This window comes from Chiloscyllium punctatum, chromosome 38, assembly GCF_047496795.1.
Source record: "Chiloscyllium punctatum isolate Juve2018m chromosome 38, sChiPun1.3, whole genome shotgun sequence".
Classification (NCBI taxonomy): Eukaryota; Metazoa; Chordata; class Chondrichthyes; order Orectolobiformes; family Hemiscylliidae; genus Chiloscyllium; species Chiloscyllium punctatum.
This window is the reverse complement of record NC_092776.1, coordinates 50,938,068-50,961,830: the sequence shown is the minus strand read 5'-3', so window position 1 is coordinate 50,961,830 and position 23,763 is coordinate 50,938,068. Positions and strand designations below refer to the sequence as shown.

Genomic DNA, 23,763 nt, shown 5'->3' with positions numbered 1-23,763 from the left:
GTATGAAATTAAATTGCTTCAGAAAATCCAGCCGATAGTAACTTCAAGGGCAATAGTAGAAAGAATTATACTTTAAATTGGTACACCTATCGTTTTTCATTAGGATCAAATGAAGAAAATGCTGATGTTTTATCATGCTATACAATCAAACAAATGCTAGTGTAAAGTTGAAAATAATGTCACTAATTGGTATTTATACGTAAAATGGCAATGAAAACATGAATAGAAAAGGAATAATTTTGAGGATAACTTGTAATGTTTCCAATGTAGCCACACATATTCATTTATTAAAAATGGCACAACTACCTGGACCTATGTATTTAATTAACTTCAAACCAGATGCTGTTTCAACGCAAGACTGATCAACAAATCTCCCTCTCATTGCTTCAGCTCATCAGTCATGTTCTTTTACAGCTTGTGGTCAGATTAGTTAGTAATCTTGGCCAATCAATAACCATTTTCTCATTTCCTGCTCAGCCATCTCGAACCATTGTAGACTTTCCTCTTTTTAATTTGTATTGTTAAACAATATTATTTGGGATTAATTATTTTCTAAATGTATACCAGCATGCTATTCGATTTGTGTTTCAATAGATATTTTGACATGTGGGTTAACATTACATTACAGTCTTAGATGTTTAAATGTTTTCTGTCATGTACTTGTAACATTCCATTACACAAGTACAATGTTGTGATGGTCTTTGTACTTAATAGAATTAGACATATTGTGTATTTTACTCTAAAGTGCATATTTAATGAAATTCATTTGAATCCACTGTATTGGAAGATTGACCTAATTCACTCATTGAAGTTTTAACAGGCTTCAGGAAATGAAATGCTCAGGAAGAGAACTGATGACAAGAAGGTGTCCCATGATTGGCATTTTAGAATTTGTGGCTACCCTAATTTTCAAAAATACATTCATCCTCCCACAGTTTAGGACCAGCTTATGTCATTGTGGTTTCCAGACTATGGAGAATGCCACTCCACGGCACTTCCTTCAACTAGAATTGTAGCCAATTGCGTTGAACTTAAGTTTCAAACTTCTGAGGTCTACGGCTGGATTTTTATATTCATTTTTTGACGTGAGAGTCGAGCCATTAGTCGTTGTAGAGTCACAGAGATGTACTGCATAGAATCAGACCCTTCGGTCCAATTTGTCCATGCCGACCAGAAATCCCAACCCAAAGAAGTCCCACTTGCCAGCACCCAGTCCGTATCCCTCCAAACCATTCCTATTCATATACCCATCCAAATGCCGTTTAAATGTTGCAATTGTACCAACCTCCACCACTTCCTAGAGTCATAGAGATGCACAGCACGGAAACAGACCCTTCGGTCCAACTCATCCATGCTGACCAGATATCCCAACCCAATCTAATCCCACCACCAGCACCCGGCCCATATCCCTCCAAACCCTTCCTATTCATATATCCACCCAAATGCCTCTTAAACGTTGCAATTGTACTAGCCTCCACCACAACCTCTGGCAGCTCATTCCATACACGTACCACCCTCTGCATGAAAACATTGCCACTTAGGTCTCTTTTATATCTTTCCCCTCTCACCCTAAACATATGCCGTCTAGTTCTGGACTCCCCGACCCCAGGGAAAAGACTTTGTCTACTTATCCTATCCATGCCCCTCATAATTTTGTAAACCTCTATAAGGTCACCCCTCAGCCTCAGACACTCCAGGGAAAACAGCCCCAGCCTGTTCAGTCTCTCCCTGTAGTTCAGATCCTCCAACCCTGGCAACATCCTTGTAAATCTTTTCTGAACCCTTTCAAGTTTCACAACATCTTCCCGATAGGAAGGAGACCAGAATTGCACGCAATATTCCAACAGTGGCCTAACCAATGTCCTGTACAGCCGAAACATGACCTCTCAACTCCTGTACTCAATACTCTGACAAATAAAGGAAAGCATACCAAACGCCTTCTTCACTATCCTATCAACCTGTGACTCCACTTTCAAGGACCTATGAACCTGCATTCCAAGGTCTCTTTGTTCAGCAACACTCCCTCAGACCTTACCATTAAGTGTATAAGTCCTGCTAAGATTTGCTTTCCCAAAATGCAGAACCTCGCATTTATCTGAATTAAACTCCATCTGCCACTTCTCAGCCCATTGGCCCATCTGGTCCAGATCCTGTTGTAATCTGAGGTAACCCTCTTCGCTATCCACTACACCTCCAATTTTGGTGTCACCTGCAAACTTACTAACTGTACCTCTTATGCTTGCATCCAAATCATTTATGTAAATGACAAGACGTAGAGGGCCCAGCACCGATCCTTTTGTCATTTACTTCCTCTGGCAGTTCATTCCATACCTATGCCACCGTCTGCATGAAAAGATTGCCCCTTACATCGTTTTATACCTTTCCCCTCTCACTCTAAAGATATGTCTTCTAGTTCTGGACTCCCCCACCCCAAGGAAGAGTCTTTCTCTATTTATCCTATCCATGCCCCTCATGATTTTACAAACCTCTATAATGTCACCCCTCAGCCTCCGATGCTCCAGGGAAAACAACCTCAGCCCATTCAACCTCTCCCTATAGCTCAAATCCTCCAACCCTGGCAACATTCTTGTAAACCTTTTCTGAACTCTTTTCAAGTTTCACAACATCCTTCCGAAAGGATGGAGACCAGAATTGCCGTAATATTCCAACCCTGACCCTTCTGTTCAGCCTCACCCAATTTTTTAGTCTCTGCATGTCAGGAACCGGCTGGAATTGACACCAGTTCTTGAAAGCAGCCTCAAATGTCCTGAGAGCAGCCATGAGGTGGCAATGGTGGTAGCCAAATGGTAGGTCTGGCAGATTAGCAGGTATATTCGATTTGCTGTGATATAACTCTAGTTCAATTCATGGTTGTTAATTCTTCCGACTCTCACTCTTGATCCACACTCACATTCCCATCCATCCATTCCCTCTTAACACCTCTTTGTTTCAATGTCCCTTATTCAATATCCAATGCCCTGCTCCATGCTTCTATGTAACCTCCATATTCATTCATGCAGTTCCTATTAGGGACAGAATCAATAAGCCAAACACTGGCAAGTCCTTGAAATGCGCATGAATTTAATAAAACTGCATCAACTTGGCAAGTATATCAACAGGAACAAATCTGTAAGATATTCAGACATCTATTTTACCAGGTGATCTCATTACCAATTCTTTTTTAAGCCTCAAGACTGACTATTGGACCCAATCTGGCATGAGTTTGTCTCCAAGCTGGAAGTGGGACTGTTTGCTTTTTCTGATCGACTGCATTATTACCTGAATGAATGGACGGATGAATGAATGAATGATTTATTGTCACGTATATCTTGGGAGATACAGTGAAAAGTCCCTTCCTTGTAGAAACTTGATCTTTCTTTGAAGTGTTTTTTTCCCCCCCAATGCTTGTGTGTTTATTTTAACGAGATTAAAGGTTTCTACTGTGGGAGTTTTGCTGGCTTTGTTTAATTGACCACTTTATGAGAAGGTGAATTTTTTTCAAAATGTATTTTCTCTCCTTTTCTTTTAATACCATATCATTTTAAAGATTTGCTTGTACTATTATCTGGCTGTTTTGTTCTGTAGCTGTTAGATACTAGAATCATGCTTCAAAGGCACAGCAGGTATCAAGAAATTAATTCAATTTAAAAATTAACAACTTCACTTAAAGCTTGCTTGAAGTATAATCATCACCATCATTCCCTACGAATTCCATCATCTAATGCAATTCCCAAAGACGATAGGAATCACCTACGTACACCAATATAACAATAATTCTACTTTGGAGCAGGCATTTAAATAGCTCACCTGATGTCATTTAAAAGGAGTGCTGGGTCATAATTCACCCTGATGAAAATGGCAAGCATCTGGAATCAGACAGAAATTTCAAAATGTAACCTTGATTTTTTTTAAAAAATGCAGCCTCATCAATCTCTCGTTTCATCCTCCTGATGCAGGCCTCCTCAGTGATGACAAATGTAAATTCATCTGTCAGTTTCTGATATTTATCATTATTGATTGTAAAGAGCATAAGTTCAGGAATGCCACAGTTCAATTCTGTTTCACACCTTTTCATAAACCATGCTGATATCTCCAATTTCCTATTGACCACAAACTGATCCATCCAAAACCGACCACTGAACGAACAACAGTATCATATAAATTTGTGTATAGTAAACCTTTCAGAATCTTATGCTTCCATCTCCTAAACACCTCAGTGTGTTCTCAGTGTGAATTCTCTCAGGTTTCCTGGTCTTCCCAATTCCACTCCAGTTCTGTTGAAATTGTAAACATTTTAGAAGTCTACATAAGACCCTTGTAATTATAACATTGTATGTATTAAAAGTTAACTGTGTAAGATTTTTAAAATCATCTCTGCATTTGAAAATGCTACTAAGCTTTCTGTTGAAATAGGTGGGTGTCAATTAACATAGAATCGAGAGAGCAGTTGTCATTTATTGAAGAAATACTGCTGAAGATAGCCAGTTTTACAAAGAAATGGGCTATTCGATTTGACTCAGAAATAAGGTGGAGGTGGGAAAACAGTTATCACCATATCATTTGTGCATGGTATGGAATACAATACCAGTCCACGACTAAATACTCTGTCATCAATATTTAATGATTTTACTGTTTCCCATTGATTTAAAATATGAGAATCCGCTTGAGAGTGTTATGACCAACTGAGTCAAAAGTATAGTAGCGCATTTTTAAAATCTAGTGTGAAAGTTTTGGAGTGAGTGAACCTCTAGAATGTTGCTGCAGTGTGTAGACCGCAGTTACAAATGGAATCCATTAAAAATTGAAGATTGCAGTAAATTGAAGAAATAGCTTTCATCAAAATATCTGCAGTGGTACTATTTTCATTCATTCATGCCATGCCAAGGACGGCAATGTGTGGTGTATGTTTCAGCACAGCCTATCACTGTATATTACCATGTCTCTTTGGCACCGGACTAAAAAAGAATATGTGTTGATAGAACCTTTGATATCTTCATAGCATCCTGAAGTGTATCACAGTCAATTTACCCATTGAAGAACAGTCACTTACCATGACTCAGGCAAATGCAAGAGCCAAATTGTGCTCAATTATGTCTTATAGACATCAAATCACGTGTTTTTGATTTGTTCACTTTGCCAAGTATTTTGACTATTACTGAGGAATATTTTATGTTCGGCTATGATAATGCAATGCTTCCTTACATGATACTTTGTTCTGCCCTCGTCTAAAGTGGAATATGCCATAGTCATACGATGTTCTAATTAACAAACTGTTCAAGTTTGATTGCATACATTCAGTGGGAGTCAGTGAAATTGGATAATTGTAGAAGCTGAGAGCCAAATACGTGACTCCGAGGCACCAGTGCTGAGGCATCTGGGAGATCTGTTTGAGAACTTTAGCATTCTAAATGAATTTTCTTATAATGAATGCATACCAAACTGCTATCACGACAGGAAAATCTTCCATGGAGAGAAAGTATAAAAATAGAAATGTTTAGTGTGAACTGAATGCGAAATTCGGAAACCATTACCAAGGTGATGCTTTGTGCATTGACAAACAGTTTTTCATAATATTTCAGAAAGGAACCTTTCATGTTCTGAACATCACTTTTGCAAGGATGACTGATTTTTTTGAAGCTTGTGATGATACTTTGCAATTGCTATGGAAATGTATTTTGTATGATTGTTCAGGAAGTTCTCACAGTATAGTTGCTCACATGGGAAACAGAATATCAGTAGTGCATATTAAAGCTTTTCTACTTCTGCTATTTTAGAGACTTGAACAAATTGAACAGGCTGCCACTTAAATGCAATTAAGAGGGAGTTCAATTTGAGATGGCACATTTTGAATGAGATTTTAAACTGAGGTTCCATGTGCCCTGGTGAGCAGAGAGTCTCAGTTAACCCAAATCAGTGATGGTTGGTGAATGGGACTTGGGGTGAGTTAGGGTACCAACAGCAGCATTTTGGTTGAGCTCAATTTATAGTTATCTAAGCCACATCAATATAATTAGTTAGTTTATTCACATTGATTACATGCATCAGGATAAGCTCTAGTATGAGTATTAGTTGAATCAATTAATTGTTTTTATCATAAGTGAATGTTAAACAATGTGTCAGCAAACAGTTTTATCTTATTATGCTAAGGGGTGAAGTGGAGCTCAATTTACTGTTCTAAACAAAATATCCATTAATCAGCAGGACATTGTTACCTTCATTATTTTTAAAAGCCTCTAAAGTGAATCACATTTTAAACTCAGCTGCCAACTAGAGTGGAAAATTACTATTGCTACAAGTTTAAGGCACTTTAGCTCTGCAGAAAGCTGGATTCTGTTAAAGTCTAATTTATTGATCAGTCAGTCCCTGGACATGACTAATCAAATGTGATTTTCCATTTTTTTCCAACTAGGCAGAACAAGACAATAGACACCCATTGCCAGCTTTTGCCAATTTGCACATAGAGGTTCTAGATGAAAATAACCAAGCCCCTTACTTTGAACAAACTACGTACCAGGGCTTTATCATTGAATCTGCACCAGTGGGAACAACCATTTCAGATAGTCGGAATTTAACAACACCGTTAAGAATTGTAGCCATGGATAATGATGTGGAGGAGGTGAGTGCTGCTGTTGTTTTTAAATGCATATCCCATAAGTATGACTTTTGAAAAAAGTGACAAATCTATATTTTAATACAAATTTTCACTAAACCTGCTGAAGCAAATGTTACATTATCTAATATTGATAAACTTTGTAAGATGAACTGTCTTTGTAGCTTCTAAGGACTTCAGAATCTATTCCATTTATTACACATCATGAGGATTTGATGATGTTGAGAATACATTTTGAAATCTCATCTTCGTAGAATCTGTTTTTCATTTGTGTGAATCTTCTTGTCTGTTTATTTTTAGGTACCATCAGGTTCTACTCCTGTATGTATTTAATGTTTTTTAAATCTGTGTGCGTGTTTATTAAATATTTTATCTATTGCATGTTTTTGCTTCTTGTCAAGTCAATGCTTCTTATTATTTCTCTGATAGCTCAGTGATTGGTTTTGCAGTTTTAAAAATCAAGTTGAGTATAAATTTTGTCCAAGACCTACCCTTCTCCCCAGCAGATCCTACTGTGTTGCACGCATTTCCTCACCTCCCCTGCATGAATCTTTATGGCACATATGTGTATATCTGGCCTGGTAAGTTGCTGACATTGTAAGACCTTGCTTTTTAATTAAGTAATAATGGATGACCATTATCCTAGACCAGACAACTAAGGACAAGCAAGTTAATTTGACAAATGAGATGCCAGGTCAAGTTTTTTCAGTTCACTTTTCTCCCCTGGGTCATGACGGATGGTAATTGTTTCCTTTAAGTATTTGATTGTAATTCCAGGTATTGTTCAACCACATTTTTCAAAATCTTGCTTTCTAATAGGTAGAAAATTGTCTGATAGCTCAATTGAAGACAATCATGACTGATTGAGAAAACGCTTACTGAATACTTTAATAGATAATGAAATGTAATTTTCAGTAGAGGTGTACTGGCTCTCCTCATTGACTGTGAAAATGACCATAAATTAAACTTAAAAAAAAAATTATCTGGATTCTTGCTGGGTGAGTCTGGCCTTCATGAATTTCATCTTGTCTAAAGTTTCCTGATGGATAGTTGACCTAATTATATATTTGCCATTTGGGATACTGAGTTTGTCCAGCAATCTTTTTCTCCCCATTAGCATTCTTAAGTACATTTCTATGTAGTTCCATTCAAATGATGTGAATATTAATGGGGGCAAAATTAGATAGCCCCCACATTTGGGCACAAGGATCATTATAAGCAGTTATCTTGTCCCCCTTGAGTGCAGTGCAGGCAGAAGGTGATATCTGTGTTGCTTACTGTTTTACATTTGCCCTGTCCAGCAGATCATTCTACTAGTTTGGTTGGGACATGAGCAGGCATTCTAAGTGGTAGACCAAACAAAAAGTTAGCTTGCACTGCTACAAAACTACCACGTTCCTTTTAAAAGGCATTTTGCATGGAGCAGTTATTTTGGGAGAGAAATTTCATGGAGTCATGGAGATGTACAGCACAGAAACAGATCCTTCAGTCCACCTCATCCATGCTAATCAGATTTCCCAAGTTAATTTTGTCCCATTTGCCAGTACTTGGTCCATATCCCTCTAAACCCTTCCTATTCATAGACCCATCCAGATGCCTTTTAAATGTTGTAATTGTACTAACCTCCACCACTTCCTCTGGCAGCTCATTCCATACATGCACCACTCTCTGCATAAAAATGTTTCTCCTTAGACTCCTATTAAATCTTTCCACTTCCACCTTAAACCTATGTCTTCTAGTTTTTGACTCCTCCATCCCTGCAGAAAAGACCTTGTCTACTTATCCTAACCATGCCCCCTCATGATTTTATAAACTTCTACAAGGTCACCCCTCAGTCTCCAAAGCTCCAGAGAAAAGGCCCCAGCCTATTCAATCTCTCCCTGCAGCTCAAATCCACCAATCTTGACAACATGCTTGTAAATCTTTCTGAACCCTTTCAAGTTTCGCAACATAATAGGGAGACCAGAATTTCACACAGTTTTTCAAACGTGGCCTAACCAATGTCCTGTACAGCAACAACATGACCTCCCAACTCCTGTACTCAATGCACTAACCAATAAATGCATTCTTCACTGTCCTATCTACCTGCAACTTGATTTTCAAGGAACTATAAACCTGCACTCCAAGGTCTCTTTGTTCAGCAACACTCTGCAGTACGTTAACATAAAGTATGTAAGTCCTGCCATAATTTGCCTTTCCAAAATACAATACCTCACATTTATCTAAGTTTAACTCTAGCTGCCACTCCTCAGTCCATTTGCCTGTTTGATCAAGATCCCATTGTACTCTGAGGTAACCTTCTTCACTGTTCATGGCACCTCCAATTGTCATGTCATCTACAAACATATTAACAATATTTCCTATGTTTAAATCCAAATCATTTGTATAAATAACAAAAATCGGTGAACCCAGCACTGATCCTTGTGGCACATTGCTGGTCACAGGCCTCCAATCTGAAAGGTACTCCTCCACTACTCTGTCTTCTACCTTTGAGCAAATGACTAGTTCTCCCTGTATTCCAAATGATCTGACCTTGTTGACCTGTCTTCCATGGGGTACCTTGTCACACTTACTGAAGTCCATATAGGTCACGTCCACCATTCTACCCTCATCTGTCCTCTTTGTTACTTCTTCAAAAAAATACCTGGAAAAGGCAAAAAACATGACATCTCAGCTAGGGAACAGGTTTCAAGAATTTTTAGTGTTGCGTCAGAGGCCTTGGTGTAAAGGGGGAGAGATAGCCTGTGTACACAGCAGGCCCTCCAGACACATGCTTTAAAAAAGGCAATGAGAGCAGTGACCAATAGAAATCAAAACAAGCCCCAAAGTCTTGGATGCAGTGCCACAAGCAGTTGGAGGACCTCGCCTGTGTGCTTAAGATCAGTGAATTTATAGTTAAAACTCATATCCTATCAATTGCATCACTAGCCTCAGTTCACCACGTTCTCATCATTTACCAACAGTCTCTAATACCCGGACTCGAATCATACATTCATATGCTATACCTCACACACTTTGCAATGTCACAAACCTCGCACCCATATCCTAAAGTTTTACAGCTTATGGGTATTCAACTCTGACAGCCATATCAGCCAGACCATCAATGCCCAATGTTGCTCCTGATCATCCACCAAGTCTCTTCCATTGAAAATCAGCAAGCTTCCACCATCCTGATTGCAGTCACTGCTGTTACTCCTGGACATCACTGTATAAGCTGAAAGGCATACAAAAAACAATTACTAAGGAATGCACAAGGATGGTTGAGTTTTCTCTGCAACAGGGAATGCCTTGGTTTATTCATTCAGTTTGGAATTTTTTTTTGAACTGGCTTTAAGTTTTGTATTCTGACCAAGCAAATGTTGTGATGGTCAATAACAGAGTAAAGGTAAAATGTGGCATGAATAATTAATATTATGGTATAAAATTTGAAGGATTTCTTTGTGGACTCTCCAGTCAGAAATAAATTGGCTGTGATATCTTCCTTTTCCTTCTCCAACTCAACTTCTCCATCTTCCTATTCCTAGGCTGCTCCTCACATAGATGACCATTGAAATTCTTTCATGATGATGAGATTAGTATGATGCAAACCACCGTATATTGCTGCATGCTCTTCTGTTTAGTACAGGTCAGCTGCAGAGCGGAGACATTACTTCAGCACGCCAATGATTGGTTTTGATACATTTTGTGTGACAATACAGATTTCATTGTAAGCAAACTGTGCACTTCTGGCTGTGAGTCATTGACTATGTGATCAGGGATAGCTCTTATTGCCCAGTAGCCATGCTTGGATATGTGATCAGGAATAGCTCATATTGCCCAGTAGCCACACTTGGATATCTCAAATGCAATTAGACTCCCAGGAATGAAGGCATCATGACTTCCTTTGATTCATGCATTGGATTTTTTTTTCCAAATGAGGCTCTGATTATTAAAGTGCACATCACTGCTGTCCATAGTGTCCTGTATGTGACTGAAATCACCATGGAGGACCCATTTCCTCAATCTGTCCCTTCATCTGAAGGATGATGTCCCTCAGCTGTCAAGAAAGCAATCAATGCCTCTACTTCCTCAGAAAGCTATGGAAATTTGACATGTCCCCAAGTGGCTCTTTCCAATTTTTATAGATACACCATAGAAAACATCTATTCAGATGTATCACCACTTGGCATGGTTTCTGCTCTGCCCAAGACTGCATGAAATTAGAGTTATGAATGCAGCCCATGCTGTCATGCAAACCAGCCTTCCTTCCATTGACTCTGTCTACACTTCCTGCTACTTCAGGAAAGTAGCCAACACAATCAAAGACCCCTCCCACCCCAGCTCTTCTCTCTTCCATAATCTTCCATTGGACAGATGATATCAATTTTGAAAACATATACCAAGAGATGCAAAAGCAGCTTCTTCCCCACTGTTATCAGACTTATGAACAGGTCAGGTGAATTGGCCATGCTAAATTGCCCGTAGTGTTAGGTAAAGGGGTAAATGTAGGGGAATGGGTGGGTTGCACTTCGGCGGGTCGGTGTGGACTTGTTGGGCCGAAGGGCCTGTTTCCACACTGTAAGTAATCTAATCTAATCTCTGAATATATTAGAGTTGATCTTTCTCTGTAGCTATAACACTACATTCTGTCTTCTGTTCTATTACCCTGAAGTAATTATGTAAGATATGTTTTTCCTGGATAGCATGAAAAACAATACTTTTCACTGTATCTTGGTACATGTGACAATAATAAATAATATCAAATAAAATAATTGCTCTCGCTCTGATGAGACTGGATATGTCCTCCTACTCAACTTATTCAGAGATGTTATGCTACACATTTCTGGAGCAGGTCGGACTTGAACCCAGGTCTTCTTGCTCAAAGGCAGAGACACGACCACTGTACCACAAGAGCCCTATTGGGTTTGTTTTTTTTGGTATAACTTCGGTTACTAATCAACCTGTTCAACAATGTTATCACACATCTCTAGGGTAGTTGGGATTGAACACAGGCTTCCCATTGCAAGAGTAGGGACACTACCACTGTAGCACAAGGCCCCCATTTCAGAAGCCTCGTGCAAGTGCAGTTTTTTAAAATTAACTTATTTTTCTAATCAGTCCGTTCAGAGTGTTTTTTAAAGATTAGATTCCCTACAGTATGGAAACAGGCCCTTCAGACCAACAAGTCCACACTGACCCTCCAAAGAGTTACCCACCCCAACCCTATATTTACCCCTGCCTAATGCACCTAACACTACGGTGATGAATTCTAGCTGGCCTGTTAGCAAAGGAACTCATACTCCAGGAGCTCCATGAGGAGATTAATTAGTGATTTCCCTATGGGCTTTGGAGGAGTTATCACATGTGCAGAAGTTGTTTTTTCCTTGAATGATAGACTGCTGCCAATACTTCAGACAGGAATTGAGCAGAGCATCTTGGAATTAAGCATTGCCCAGGTTAATTTATGTATTCCTGCCAGACTGTGTACCTGCCAGTTGTATAGGTAGAATGATGTCACAAGTTCAGAATGGCCTTTTCCAGTTTTGAGTGGCCGAAGTGAGTACCAGTATAAGCTAAGCAACAGTTAGGTTGAGGCACAGGGAGGAATATGGTTATGGTTTAGGGCGCCAAGGACCTCAGCCCCAGAATGCCATTACAGAATTAATATCCTCAGGATAGTGACTGAGACTCAACCATCTTTTCCTCCTTCATTATTGATCTTCCTTCCATCAGAAGACCAGAAGTGGGATATTCACTGATGTTTGCACAGTGTTTTGTTCAATCCGCAACTTCTTAAATAACAATTGAAGTCACCTGCAAGAAGCAAGACCTGAACCACAGTTAGATTTTCTGGGCAGTTTGCTGGGATAGTCAATGACATTTAGCTCATGAACAACATCTAAATGTAGAACTGGTTATCGAACGTAATAAATTGAATTGTGCGGTGTACTTCAATAACAGTGCTCAAAGTTATTGCTTTACATTAAAAAATCAATTTTAAAGCATTTTTAATCTATTCTTCACATGTAACTTAGCTTTTGAACTTAAAGCATTAAGCACAAATGTACCATTTCACCAATCACTTATTCCACGTTCTAAAAGCACACACACTTAGCTAACTATTCACTCAGCAGTAATATTTGCAGCACACAACATCTAAGCAATGACCACCTTCTAAAGAAAAGTCTATTTCCCTTCACAATGACCATTAATGTTGCTGAAATCCCCACTATTGACATTCTCAGAATTACCATTGACCTGAAACTGAATGTAACTGAATCAGGTACATGGATGCTCTAGCTAAAATAATAGGTTGGAGTTGGGTATTTTGCGACTACCCAAAACCTCCTAACCCTCTTAAAAAGCAATAGTCAGGATGTGAAAACAGGAATCCCATGCTTTCCTGAGTGAGTACAACTCCAACAGTGTTTAAGAAGCGCAACATCATCCAAGACAAAACAGTCTGCTTCATTGGCACCATCATTGACACATTATGGCTGCTGTGTGTGCCATCTACAAGATGCATCACTTCAACTTGCCAGTGTTTCTGCTACAGCACTTTCCAAACCCATGGCCTGTCACTGCCGAAAGAAAAAGGGCAACAGGCACACACCATCCTGACCACTGGAAATGAACTGACGTTCCTTTACCATTGCTGCGTCCAACTCCAGCAGCATCTTTGCTAACAGCATTATGGGTGTACTTTTTCAACCACTGCAGTGTTCCAAGAAGATGCCATTCTCATAACTTTACCAGGGTTGTTAGCGAACGACAATAAATGCTGGACCTGCTGACAATACTCAAGCTCTGGAAAGGATTTTAAAAATATATTTCTCAATAATGATATCAGCTTCATCCTGTCCTATCGTTCACCCTCATCCTCCCCTTCACCGTCCCCCTGTTCGTCCCACAGCACACCTCTCCAAAGAGGTGAAAATAGATAGCAGACTTTCTAATTGAATAAGAGTGGTGGGTAACTAAAATCTGTGCACAATGATACAGGAACTGTTTGGTCCCATTTTTGTCAAAAGCCACCCTTGTACCTTTGAAGTAATTTCCTGTCTTTATTTATTGAATTAATAATGTTTATTCAATATCCTTTTAAGAGATTTGAAAATATCATTAAAGAGTGTTGCTATACAAATAGTGGTTTGTTAGTACAGAACTTGGGTATTGCTGAATAAAGGCATATTTTGTTGAAGCCTTTTATCTAGCACTCATCAGGACAATGATGAAAGATGAAGAACTTCAAGAAAATGTTATTTTCAAGCAAAGCATAAGCACTGTTGCTGTAATTATTCTCTTAGGAACAGAACATTCTGTACTTAGTTCCAAAGGAGGCAAGCTTAGAGATGAGATGAAACTTAATTACTGTCCCACTACAATTATCTTTTCCATTTTTAAATACAATGTTGTTCTTGCCCATGGGCAATTAAGAGTCAACCACATTGCTGTGGATTTAGAGTCACATGTAGGATCAGGTAAGGATGGCAGATTTCCTTCCCTAAAGTACATTACTGAATATCTGATTTTTGTTTATAAACAATGATGGCTACCATTTAGGAGAAAGTGGGGACTGCAGATGCTGGAGATCAGAGCTGAAAAATGTGTTGCTGGAAAAGAGCAGCAGGTCAGGCAGCATCAAAGGAGCAGGAGAATCGACGTTTCGGGCATAAGCCCTTCTTCAGGAGCCTGAAGAAGGGCTTATGCCCGAAACATCGATTCTCCTGCTCCTTAGATGCTGCCTGACCTGCTGCGCTTTTCCTGTAACACATTTTTCAGCAGTGGCTACCATTTAGGCTAACATTTTATAGCAGAATATTTTTAATTCAGATTTCCTCATCTGTCATGGTGGGAGTTGAACCCATGTTCCCAGAACATTTGCCTGTGTTTCTGGATTAATAGTATCTTAGAGTTACATGTATGCTACCACCTTCTTGAAGCCCTTAAGAAACCTATTAGGAGCCCCTTGTGGAATTAACCCAGTTACAACCATGGCGTATTCCGGATAGCTACTATACTCAGTTGGTGGTGGGGTTTCCTCAGCTAAAGGCAAACAGTGCCTGAACCAAAGGTTTCCTGTCCTTTGCTTCTGACCTATCCACACGTTCATCATTTACCTCTGTCCTTGCTTCCGCAGGACACAAGGGGTGAATCTTTAGCCAGCAGTCACAGCCTTGTCTGATTGGTCAGCAGCTCTTGCTGGACAGGACTTGTCTTGATTTCAGGGTCAATCACCGCACCCATCTGATGATTGGCATGTGGTTTGGCAGCTTCTCCCTGGAACTGGCAGCTACTATCTCCAGGTGACCGATGAGATTCCTGTGCGATTTCGCACAAAGTGAATCATTTCTAACATTGATCACTGTGTTGGGAGTTAATATACAGGGCTCTGTTTATTAATGGGTACACTTTCCATGGCAATGCTCCATCAATTAGAGTCCATTTGTCAACCAATTGGCTCTCTCCTTCCATATAGTACAATTATTGGATTTCCCTTTGAAATGGTATTTCCTTTGAATTGTCCTCATGAATCAGAGTGACAAATTTCAATAAAACTAAATGTGAAATAGTGGAACATGAAGTAAGAGTGCAACTCACTTCATAGGATATGAATTGTTCCTTCAAAATATTAGTTTGCTTTCAATATTGGATGAGTGAATTTGTTGAATGTCAGGGATACCAATTACTTAGATAATGTCAGTCCAATTCTTGAACACCTCTGGAGGGTGAGGTGAATAATCCTGAACTGTGGTGAACCAAAATAACCATGGTGTCTTTCAGGAGAAGCAAAGAAAAAGTAGAACACAGTTTCTTTTGTACATTGTGAATCAGTGGTCTTTGAAACTTGCAATATGTCAAGATGAGGATAGAATCAGACACGCTTTTACACTTTCCATGATTGAGTTTCCCATTGACAGGCACTATTTACGCTGACACGCAAGAGATGGTTGCTTACCAATTGAGAACGGTCAAGGAATTGTTCCCTAAGGTGAAACACTATCTTCAGCAGAAGTGAAATGGCAGATAATTGGAGCAATGTTTATAGTTGCTAAATTGGTTGAGAGATTGATGTGCTTTCAAGTGCTGTGCATTTGAATCCATCTTGTTCACTCTAAACATTTGTTTAGGATGTATAATTGGATTTATAGAGACCAATTCTTTTTCTCTGATTATGTAGTATCTTTCAGAATAAGTATTCTGGTCTCTTTTCAAAGGATGTCCAGAACTCTGTAACTAGTTAATGAACAGCTTGTTAAAAAAAAATATTTAAATTCCTGTCTGTACACCCTTAAATTAATAATACTTGTTTGTAAGAATCAGTTAGATTGGAATTATTGCTTTCCATGCCTGGCTCTTAAGCAGTATTTGTAACTGAGCAGTTAGTAGATTTGGCATAATCATCATGCTACTCCTGTGAAACAAGCAAATTGCAGCAAATTCACCAGACATGTTTTGTTTTAAATTCTATTTTTCTAGGGACCAATTTCCTGCCAATCTTCGTTCTATTGAAAGTCATGTTCACTTGACAGTTCTGTAGGCACTAATTGCTTTCTGTCACTTTTTATTAATCTTCATTCGTATGTAAGTCTTGATGTCATCAGTTGACCAATCAGCATTCAAAATCAAGCCAAATCCTGGCCTAACCGAACTTCCACGTATCTATGTTTCCATTTCAAATAATAGTGAGGAATTATAACTCTGTCTGAGTATTGTTTTCCCTTAACCAAAGTGTTATCTCCCATTACAATGTCTTCAGTGACTAATTTGACCAAAGAGAAGCAAAGGAAATGTATAGGTCTGTGTACCTTCGTGGTTGACTATCAAAACCTAGGAAATTGCCTCCAATAGTGTTAAATCTGCTTATTTATTCTGATCAATATGTTGTTGAAAATTACTTACTTAACTTTACAATCAGTAACTTGCAACTGATTATGAATGGGAATGAACACATCTCATGGAAGCTATACACTGAAATATCTCAACTCAAGTCTTTGCTTCCTGTGCTGTTGCTCATTATGTTTGGTTTATCAGGGTAAAACACTCATATTAAAGAATTGGACAAGGAAGAAACAAGGTTGATAATAATAGCTGAAGATTAATTGCTGCACAGCAAACAGAAGTGCAAAATTAAGTGACACAATTAGTTGTGTGAATATAATATTCACAGTTAATGTTGTGCATTTCAATTTTAATAATCAGAACGTAAAACTTTCTAAGAGAAATAACATGTCCGATTTTCACTTTAATTCCTGTTCACTTTGCTTCCCTCCAGACAAAAGACCCAAAGCTGCGAATTTTGCTGAGCGATTTTGTCACAGCGTTTACTGTCACCCCTTTTGGTATAACTCGCTATCTGACTTTACGTGAGCCTGTTGACCGGGAACGTCAGCAAAGTTACACTTTTACGGTATACTGCATATTTTTTGTATACACATCATACGGTACAATAAGTAGCTTTAATGGAAATTCAAATTAGTTTCATTGTCATGTACTCAAATGAGTACAGTGAAAAGTTTACAGTTTCCATTTATGACACCACCTTAAGTACAAAGGTACCTAGGTGCAGATCATTAAATACAAATTCTTAAGGAAAGAAAAGTTAGAAAAGTAAAAAAATAAAAAGTCCATCATTACAGTTCATAGTAATAAATACATTTGAAAAATGAAGAAATAAAAAGTTCAGCATAGCAGTCCTCCCAATCCAGTCTGACTGGCACCTAGCCTCCACTTCACATTAGGCCTTGACTCAGACCACATTGTAAATGATTCAACAGACAGCTGATCTAAATAGTCATTGAAGACCGGATGCTGTTTTTTTCTATTTTCATTCAATCAAACAGTAAATTGGTTTTGACTGTATTCACTTTGATAGTATTCAGTGGAACGTGATTGCTATTGTGTTACATTTATGTACATAAAGTGACAGCTGTTTTAAAAAGGAACAATTTGTGGGTGTTTTTTCCCAGCTGATGTTGGAATACTCAATTAATGGATTTCTTTATTTATTTCTTGAAGATGACTGCTTCTGATGGTGTTCAAGAAAGTACTTCAGTCACTGTCAATGTCTTTGTGATCGATGCAAATGACAACACTCCAATTTTTCAAAACATTTCTTACAAAGTGAATGTTTACACTGACATGAAGCCTGGAGAATCTGTCATACAGGTAATCGATATAAAACTGCTGTATTGCAAAATGAAGTTCATTTAATACAATGTGCAGTCATTGTTCAAATCAATTCAAGGTTATTTTGAACAAGAGCGTTTTGTGTATACTTACCATCCTTTCACATTTTTACTTATGATCCTTTTGTTGTTCTACATTCATGTCAACAATATCAATGTAAATGTTCAGTTTTGGCAGACTTAATGGGATAATTGCAGCACCGACTGTATCTCTGCTTTCTTGGTGGTCCATAGTTGATAGACTTCTGGCCTCTCAGGAAATCAAGGTGATGGAAAATAAAGTCGATGCTCAAGATCGATTATGATTATATTGAATTGTTGAGCAGTTTCAACAGACCATTTGATTGTTGCCTGCTTGTATCGCTTATACTTTTTGTACTTAATTTATTTCACAACAAGTTATTTGCACTTGAAGCCACAGTTTTTTCCCTGAGCTGTCTGTTAATTTTATAGCTCCTGAGCTGTACCAAGTCTTCAGGTCAATTCATGATACTTTTGTGTTTTTTTTACTTCTGATTTTCATTTCAACCTTAAAATGCCTTCATTGAGTCATGCAGCACAGAAACAGACCCTTCAGCCCAACCAGTCCTTGCTGACCATTGGATGGGGTGGATGCCCAAAGTACGTTTCCTCTTCTAGGAGACACTATAACTAAGAGACATAGTTTAAGAGGTCTCCCTTTTGAGTTAGCTATGAGATTTTTATTTTCTCTGCGAAGGTTATTGGAGTGAAGAATTCTCTACATCAGATGGTAGTGGAGGCTGGGTCTTAAAATTTATTGAAAGCTGAGTTGGATTTTTGGTAGACAGGCGAGGCAAGTGTTGAGGAAGCAGATGGGAAAATTGATCTGAGACCCCAAGTAGATCAGCTTCATGATCTTGAATAATCACCTCCTATTTCTAAGTCCTATTTCCTCTCTATATGAAGATGTTTTTGTTTAGTAAAGGATTATATAGCACAAGGCAACATCGTGGCTCAGTGGTTACCACTGCTTCCTCACAGCGCAAGGGATCTGGGTTCGATTCCACCCTCGGTCTGTTTGGAGTTTTGGGTTGTCTATCTGTGCATTCTGGTTTCCTCCCACAGCTCAACCATGTGCAAGTTTGGTGGTTGACCATGCTAAGTTGCTCTGGAGTGTCCAGGGATGTGTAGGCTAGGTGGGTTAGCCATGGGAAATGCAGGGTTGTAAGGGGGTGGGTCTGAGTGGGATACTTGTTGGTGTGGACTTGATAGTCTGAATGGCCTGCTTCCAAACTGTAGGGATTCTTTGATGTGTGTTGTCACTCTGTGATGGTCCATCAATCATGCAATATAGAAATATTAATAATACGTTTGATACGTATTGTGGTAAAATTAATTTGAAGTCTGGCACTTTTTTCTTCAAAATTTGGCTTCAGGAGTGATACACATTATTCATTATAAGCCGCTTCTAGTAAAGCTGCTCTTGTACTATTCTTTAGGAAAGAATGCTGCAACAATACTTCCAAAGGAGCACCGTACATGTAATTTGTCAACCTTATTTTCCATAAAAGCAGAGTTTAAGGAAAGCCATAGTCCTTTAGAACAGCTGATGCCCAATAATATATACCACCATGTAATATATACTCTCCAGTATATGCAAAGGAGCAGCTTATGTTGTTTCAGGTATATAAAACAACCAGAAACAGTCTTTTTGATGACATTAAAGAAGCTACATCTTTCAGTACAAGATTGTCATGTCGATACCTTCCCAGATTTATCAGATTTTTTCCCAGGTTAGGAAGCATAGAGGAATAATCCTTCCAGTTTATCAGGTTATTTGGCTGAGAAGATTGTGATTTGGACTTAGGCATTAAAAAGATGTGTCCAACCAGCTGCAGTTTATTACCTTCTATGCGCAGATAAATTTCTTCATGTGCTTCTGTTGTCAGATGTAAAAAGAGATCATACTGATGTTTACTGCTGTTAAACTTGATCTTCTTCTTTGGTGCTATATTTTAAGAAAAGAATCTATAAGTCCCGGAAATACAGCTGCATGGGGAGCAATCTCATCACCTGAAAAGACGGGGCCGAGTTGATTGATTCATTGAGGGTTGTGGATCCTGGCAGGTGCATTAATAATTATTTGGCAAGGCACAGCTAGCATCAATAAGAGTAGAAATGATTTTGGTTGTTGTGAGTGAAGCACTGGGGAGAACATTGGGGGTGGAGGGGGGTGCAAATTGCTGTATGTGATCATACAAAGGATTGGGTCTAAGGTGGTCCCCAATAGAGGTCCTGTGTGCCTTTAATATGATGTCTTCAGGAATTGCCAACTCTACTTTCAGATGCAACACAGTGGCTTAGTGGTTAGTACAACTGTCTCACAACACCAGGAACCCAGGTTCAATTCCATCCTCGGGCAATTGCTTGTGTTGGGTTTATATATTCTCCCTGTGTCTGCATGGGTTTCCTCCTACAGTCCAACGATGTGCAGGTTAGGTGGATTGATCATGCTAAATTGCCCCACATTGTTCAGGGATGTACAGGCTAGGTGGGTTAGACTGGGGACTCAGTCTGGGTGGGATGGTCTTCAAGGGCTGGTGCAGATTTGATGGGCTGAGTGACCTCCTTCCTATGAAATCAGGAAATTTTAAACAATAACTTTCTTGGTTTTAGAATGCATCCTTAAAAGATGACCTTTCAGTTCACACGGTGCCACCTTCATTCAGGGGAACCCAGTTTCATAGATGGCGTTCAAATAAATGATCATCAACATCAAGAAAATGGACTTGTACTTGTTATAGTTGACTTGTAGTTGAATTAGCAACAGGGTCAATGCCAGTGAGGATCTGAATACTCCTGTTTATCTTTATTTGTGACAGCTTATACTGAACATGCACATCCTTCCTGGCATTGAAAGTCATTTAACACCTGTCAGACGAGCAGTGCACAGTTGAATTTCGAGGATAATTTGCCGGCACTATTGCAGTATTCTGTTTAACATGTCATATGATAATGAATTTACTTGATCAAATGAGTTGATCAGTAATAATTTCCACCTTTTATGAGCCCTGAATTAGTCCCATTTCTTCAGTTTTGACATGCTTTCATGTTTGATTTGTCAATTATTACTGTTTATCATTTAAATAAGCAATACTTTTTGTTTGTTTTGATGCTGTCATTTACTTGATTACTCAGTAATATTAACATTAATTCTTGAAAATGCATGATGATCTTGAAATATAATTCAATACTGTGGCGTTCTATTTTCAGTTAATTCATGCCCAAGATTCATAAAAATGTTTTCAACTAAGTAAATATGCATGGTGTAAGCCAAAATTAATAGGATAGAAAGCAGCCCATTTGTTTGGTATTACATTCACAATCAATTATTCACTCCATCAATGACACGGTCTTGCAGCATGTACCATCAACAAGATGCACTACAGGAATTCACTGAGGTTTCTTTAGGAAGTACCTTCCAAACCTATGACCTCTATCATCTGAAATGACATGGGCAAACGTTACATGGGAATACTATCACCTGCAAATTTACCCCCAAGCCACTCACCATCCTTCATTTGAACTATGCTGATCTTTCAGTGTCACTGGGTCAAACTACTGGAATTCCTTCCTCATGACATTCGGTGTACTTACAACACAGGGACTGCCAGCGATTGAAGAAAGCAGCTCACCACCACCTTCTCAAGGGCAACTAGAGATGGGCAATAAATATTGGCCCAGTGATGCCCAGAGTCCACTGAAGAATAAAAAAGCAAAAAAACTGTAAAGTACTTAAACCAAATCAACTTTGACTGTGAAAGTAGCACATGTGAAAGTATCAGAATATTGCAATTGGTACGTTGTCTAAGTGAGACTTCTGCACACGGAACAAATGAGGTGCTGCTTTTGGTTTTTTTTCTTTTATCACCATAATTGTGATGTTATGTTTAAGTTTGAGGCAGTAATTAGATTATTTTATCATTGTTTAGTGCAAATTAATGTGTACAAAGAAAGAAACAACCCTATAGCCTGGTTATATACTGTATAGTTATATTGAAAATGAATGAACAGGTTGCATGTCTCAATGGAAAAATGTAGGGCAGTGCAACTGTTCCAAGTGATTTCAATTTCTTTTTATGTCTCTATCACAAAACTCTCCAGCTTTGAGCCATTCAGATGGAGGGTCACTTGGCAACCCTCCAACGCATAGGGAGCGGTAGCAGTATCTACACAGCTTTCATCATGCTGCAGTCACAGCTTTATGGCGCATCACATCTTCAGATTGGGGGAGGTGTAATACATAGTGTGCAGACTAAGAGGAACTGGTGAGACAGAAAATGAGGAACACAGAAATTGATGGTATCAAACTGAGACATTTCACATTCTGTATGAATCTGTCTGAAGGAAATAATATTTTGCATTTGGACCTGGCGCAATAATTTGATTGTAATAAACAAACAACTGTGGATGCTAGATAGTGAGCAACAATGAAGAGTCAGATGACCTGAAATTGTTAACTCTGCTTTCTTCCCACAGATGCTGCCAGACCTGCTGAGTTTCTCCAGCAGTTTCTGCATTAATTTGGTTGTTCAGTGGACAGGTTAGATTGCAGTATCAGGAACTGGAGGCTAAATTAAAGGACAGGGCTTTAAGGATTATAATCTCTGGATTATTACTCAAACCTGTTCAAATTGGTGCCATGAAAAGCAACTCAGGGAAATGAACATGTGTCTTAAGGATTGTTTTGGGAAAGGTGAGTGGCAACAGTATTGAAACAGGAAGGAACTATACAATTAGAATGAACTGCTCCTTAATTGGGATCGGACCAGGTTCATAGAAGAATAGTACAGTTCGTTGTGCTATAACGCTCATTTTGTCAGCACAAATTGGTTATAATGCAATTGACTAATTGTAGACATTGTTTGGATAACATGAACTTTCTACTGAACAGTTATAGTGATTTTCTATTTGCGATCTTCTACAGCGCGATTTTCTATAGCGGTTTTCTATAGAGCCATTTTCTATAGCACGAGGTTGCAGAGGAATAAAACTGTCGTGTTATAGCAGAACGACCCATAGCAAGAATTTTAAACTCGTAAATTTGAGGTGATGGTGCTTTGGGGACTCTCAGGTTGAAAATGTAAATAACAGTTCCAGAATAATCAAAAGGTGAGAGACCAAAGCAATAGTCAGAAACAGTACTTCAAGCATTGCAGGTAAAGAGAAAACTGAAAGATATAAAAGAATGAAACTGATAGGGAGAAACGGCAAATGTGTGATTAAAATATTAGAATTGAAGGATACATTGGGGCATATGGCTCAAAATCATTCTTAGTACGAACACACAGAGTATAAGGAACACGTGGAATGAATTGCAATCATAAATATAAGCGGATTACTCAGACATGACTGAAAAATATTCAGGATTTAGTTGTAAATATACGAGATTATAATGTTCATGGGAAAGATAGGAGAAGTTGTGGAGAGGAGGAGTAGCCTGACTGATTAAGAATAAAATCCTTTTGATGATAAGTGAGGATTTACGAGAGGTAAGTATGACGTAGAGGCATGGGTAAAATAAAGAAAGATAAGGATTTAAGACTATAGTGGGAATTGTTTATTAGACCCAATGGTAGCAACTGTGAAATGTTAATTTGTTCAGGTTCGTCAAGCGTACAGTAAAAGCAAAGTGGTTTTATTGGAGAATTTTAACACTTATAAAGATCAAGATGGGCACACTAACACATGTCGAAAAGATACTAAGTTGCCTGGAGCAGTTAAAGGTTAAGTAAAGGGCCAGATTTATTGAACTAGGTAAAAACAATGACTGCAGATGCTGGAAACCAGATTCTGGATTAGTGGTGCTGGAAGAGCACACAGTTCAGGCAGCTTCTTGGATGCTGCCTGAACTGCTGTGCTCTTCCAGCACCACTAATCCAGATTTATTGAACTGCCCAATGGTACATGATCATTTGTCAAACATTGCATGATTGAGTTCAACATGGGACTTGAAAGGGTGAC

General features: G+C 38.7%; 1 protein-coding gene across 1 annotated transcript in view; it reads left to right on the top strand.

Annotated features, from left to right (window-relative positions):
• The window catches only part of pcdh15b (protocadherin-related 15b), a 1,519,471-nt gene that overhangs the window by 1,111,272 nt on the left and 384,436 nt on the right, over positions 1-23,763 (top strand). Inside the window, exons 17-20 of the mRNA XM_072557866.1 lie at positions 6,410-6,616; positions 6,911-6,931; positions 16,866-17,000; positions 17,609-17,758. Of these exons, the coding sequence (XP_072413967.1) occupies positions 6,410-6,616; positions 6,911-6,931; positions 16,866-17,000; positions 17,609-17,758 (513 nt within the window). The remainder of the gene's footprint in view (positions 1-6,409; positions 6,617-6,910; positions 6,932-16,865; positions 17,001-17,608; positions 17,759-23,763) is intronic.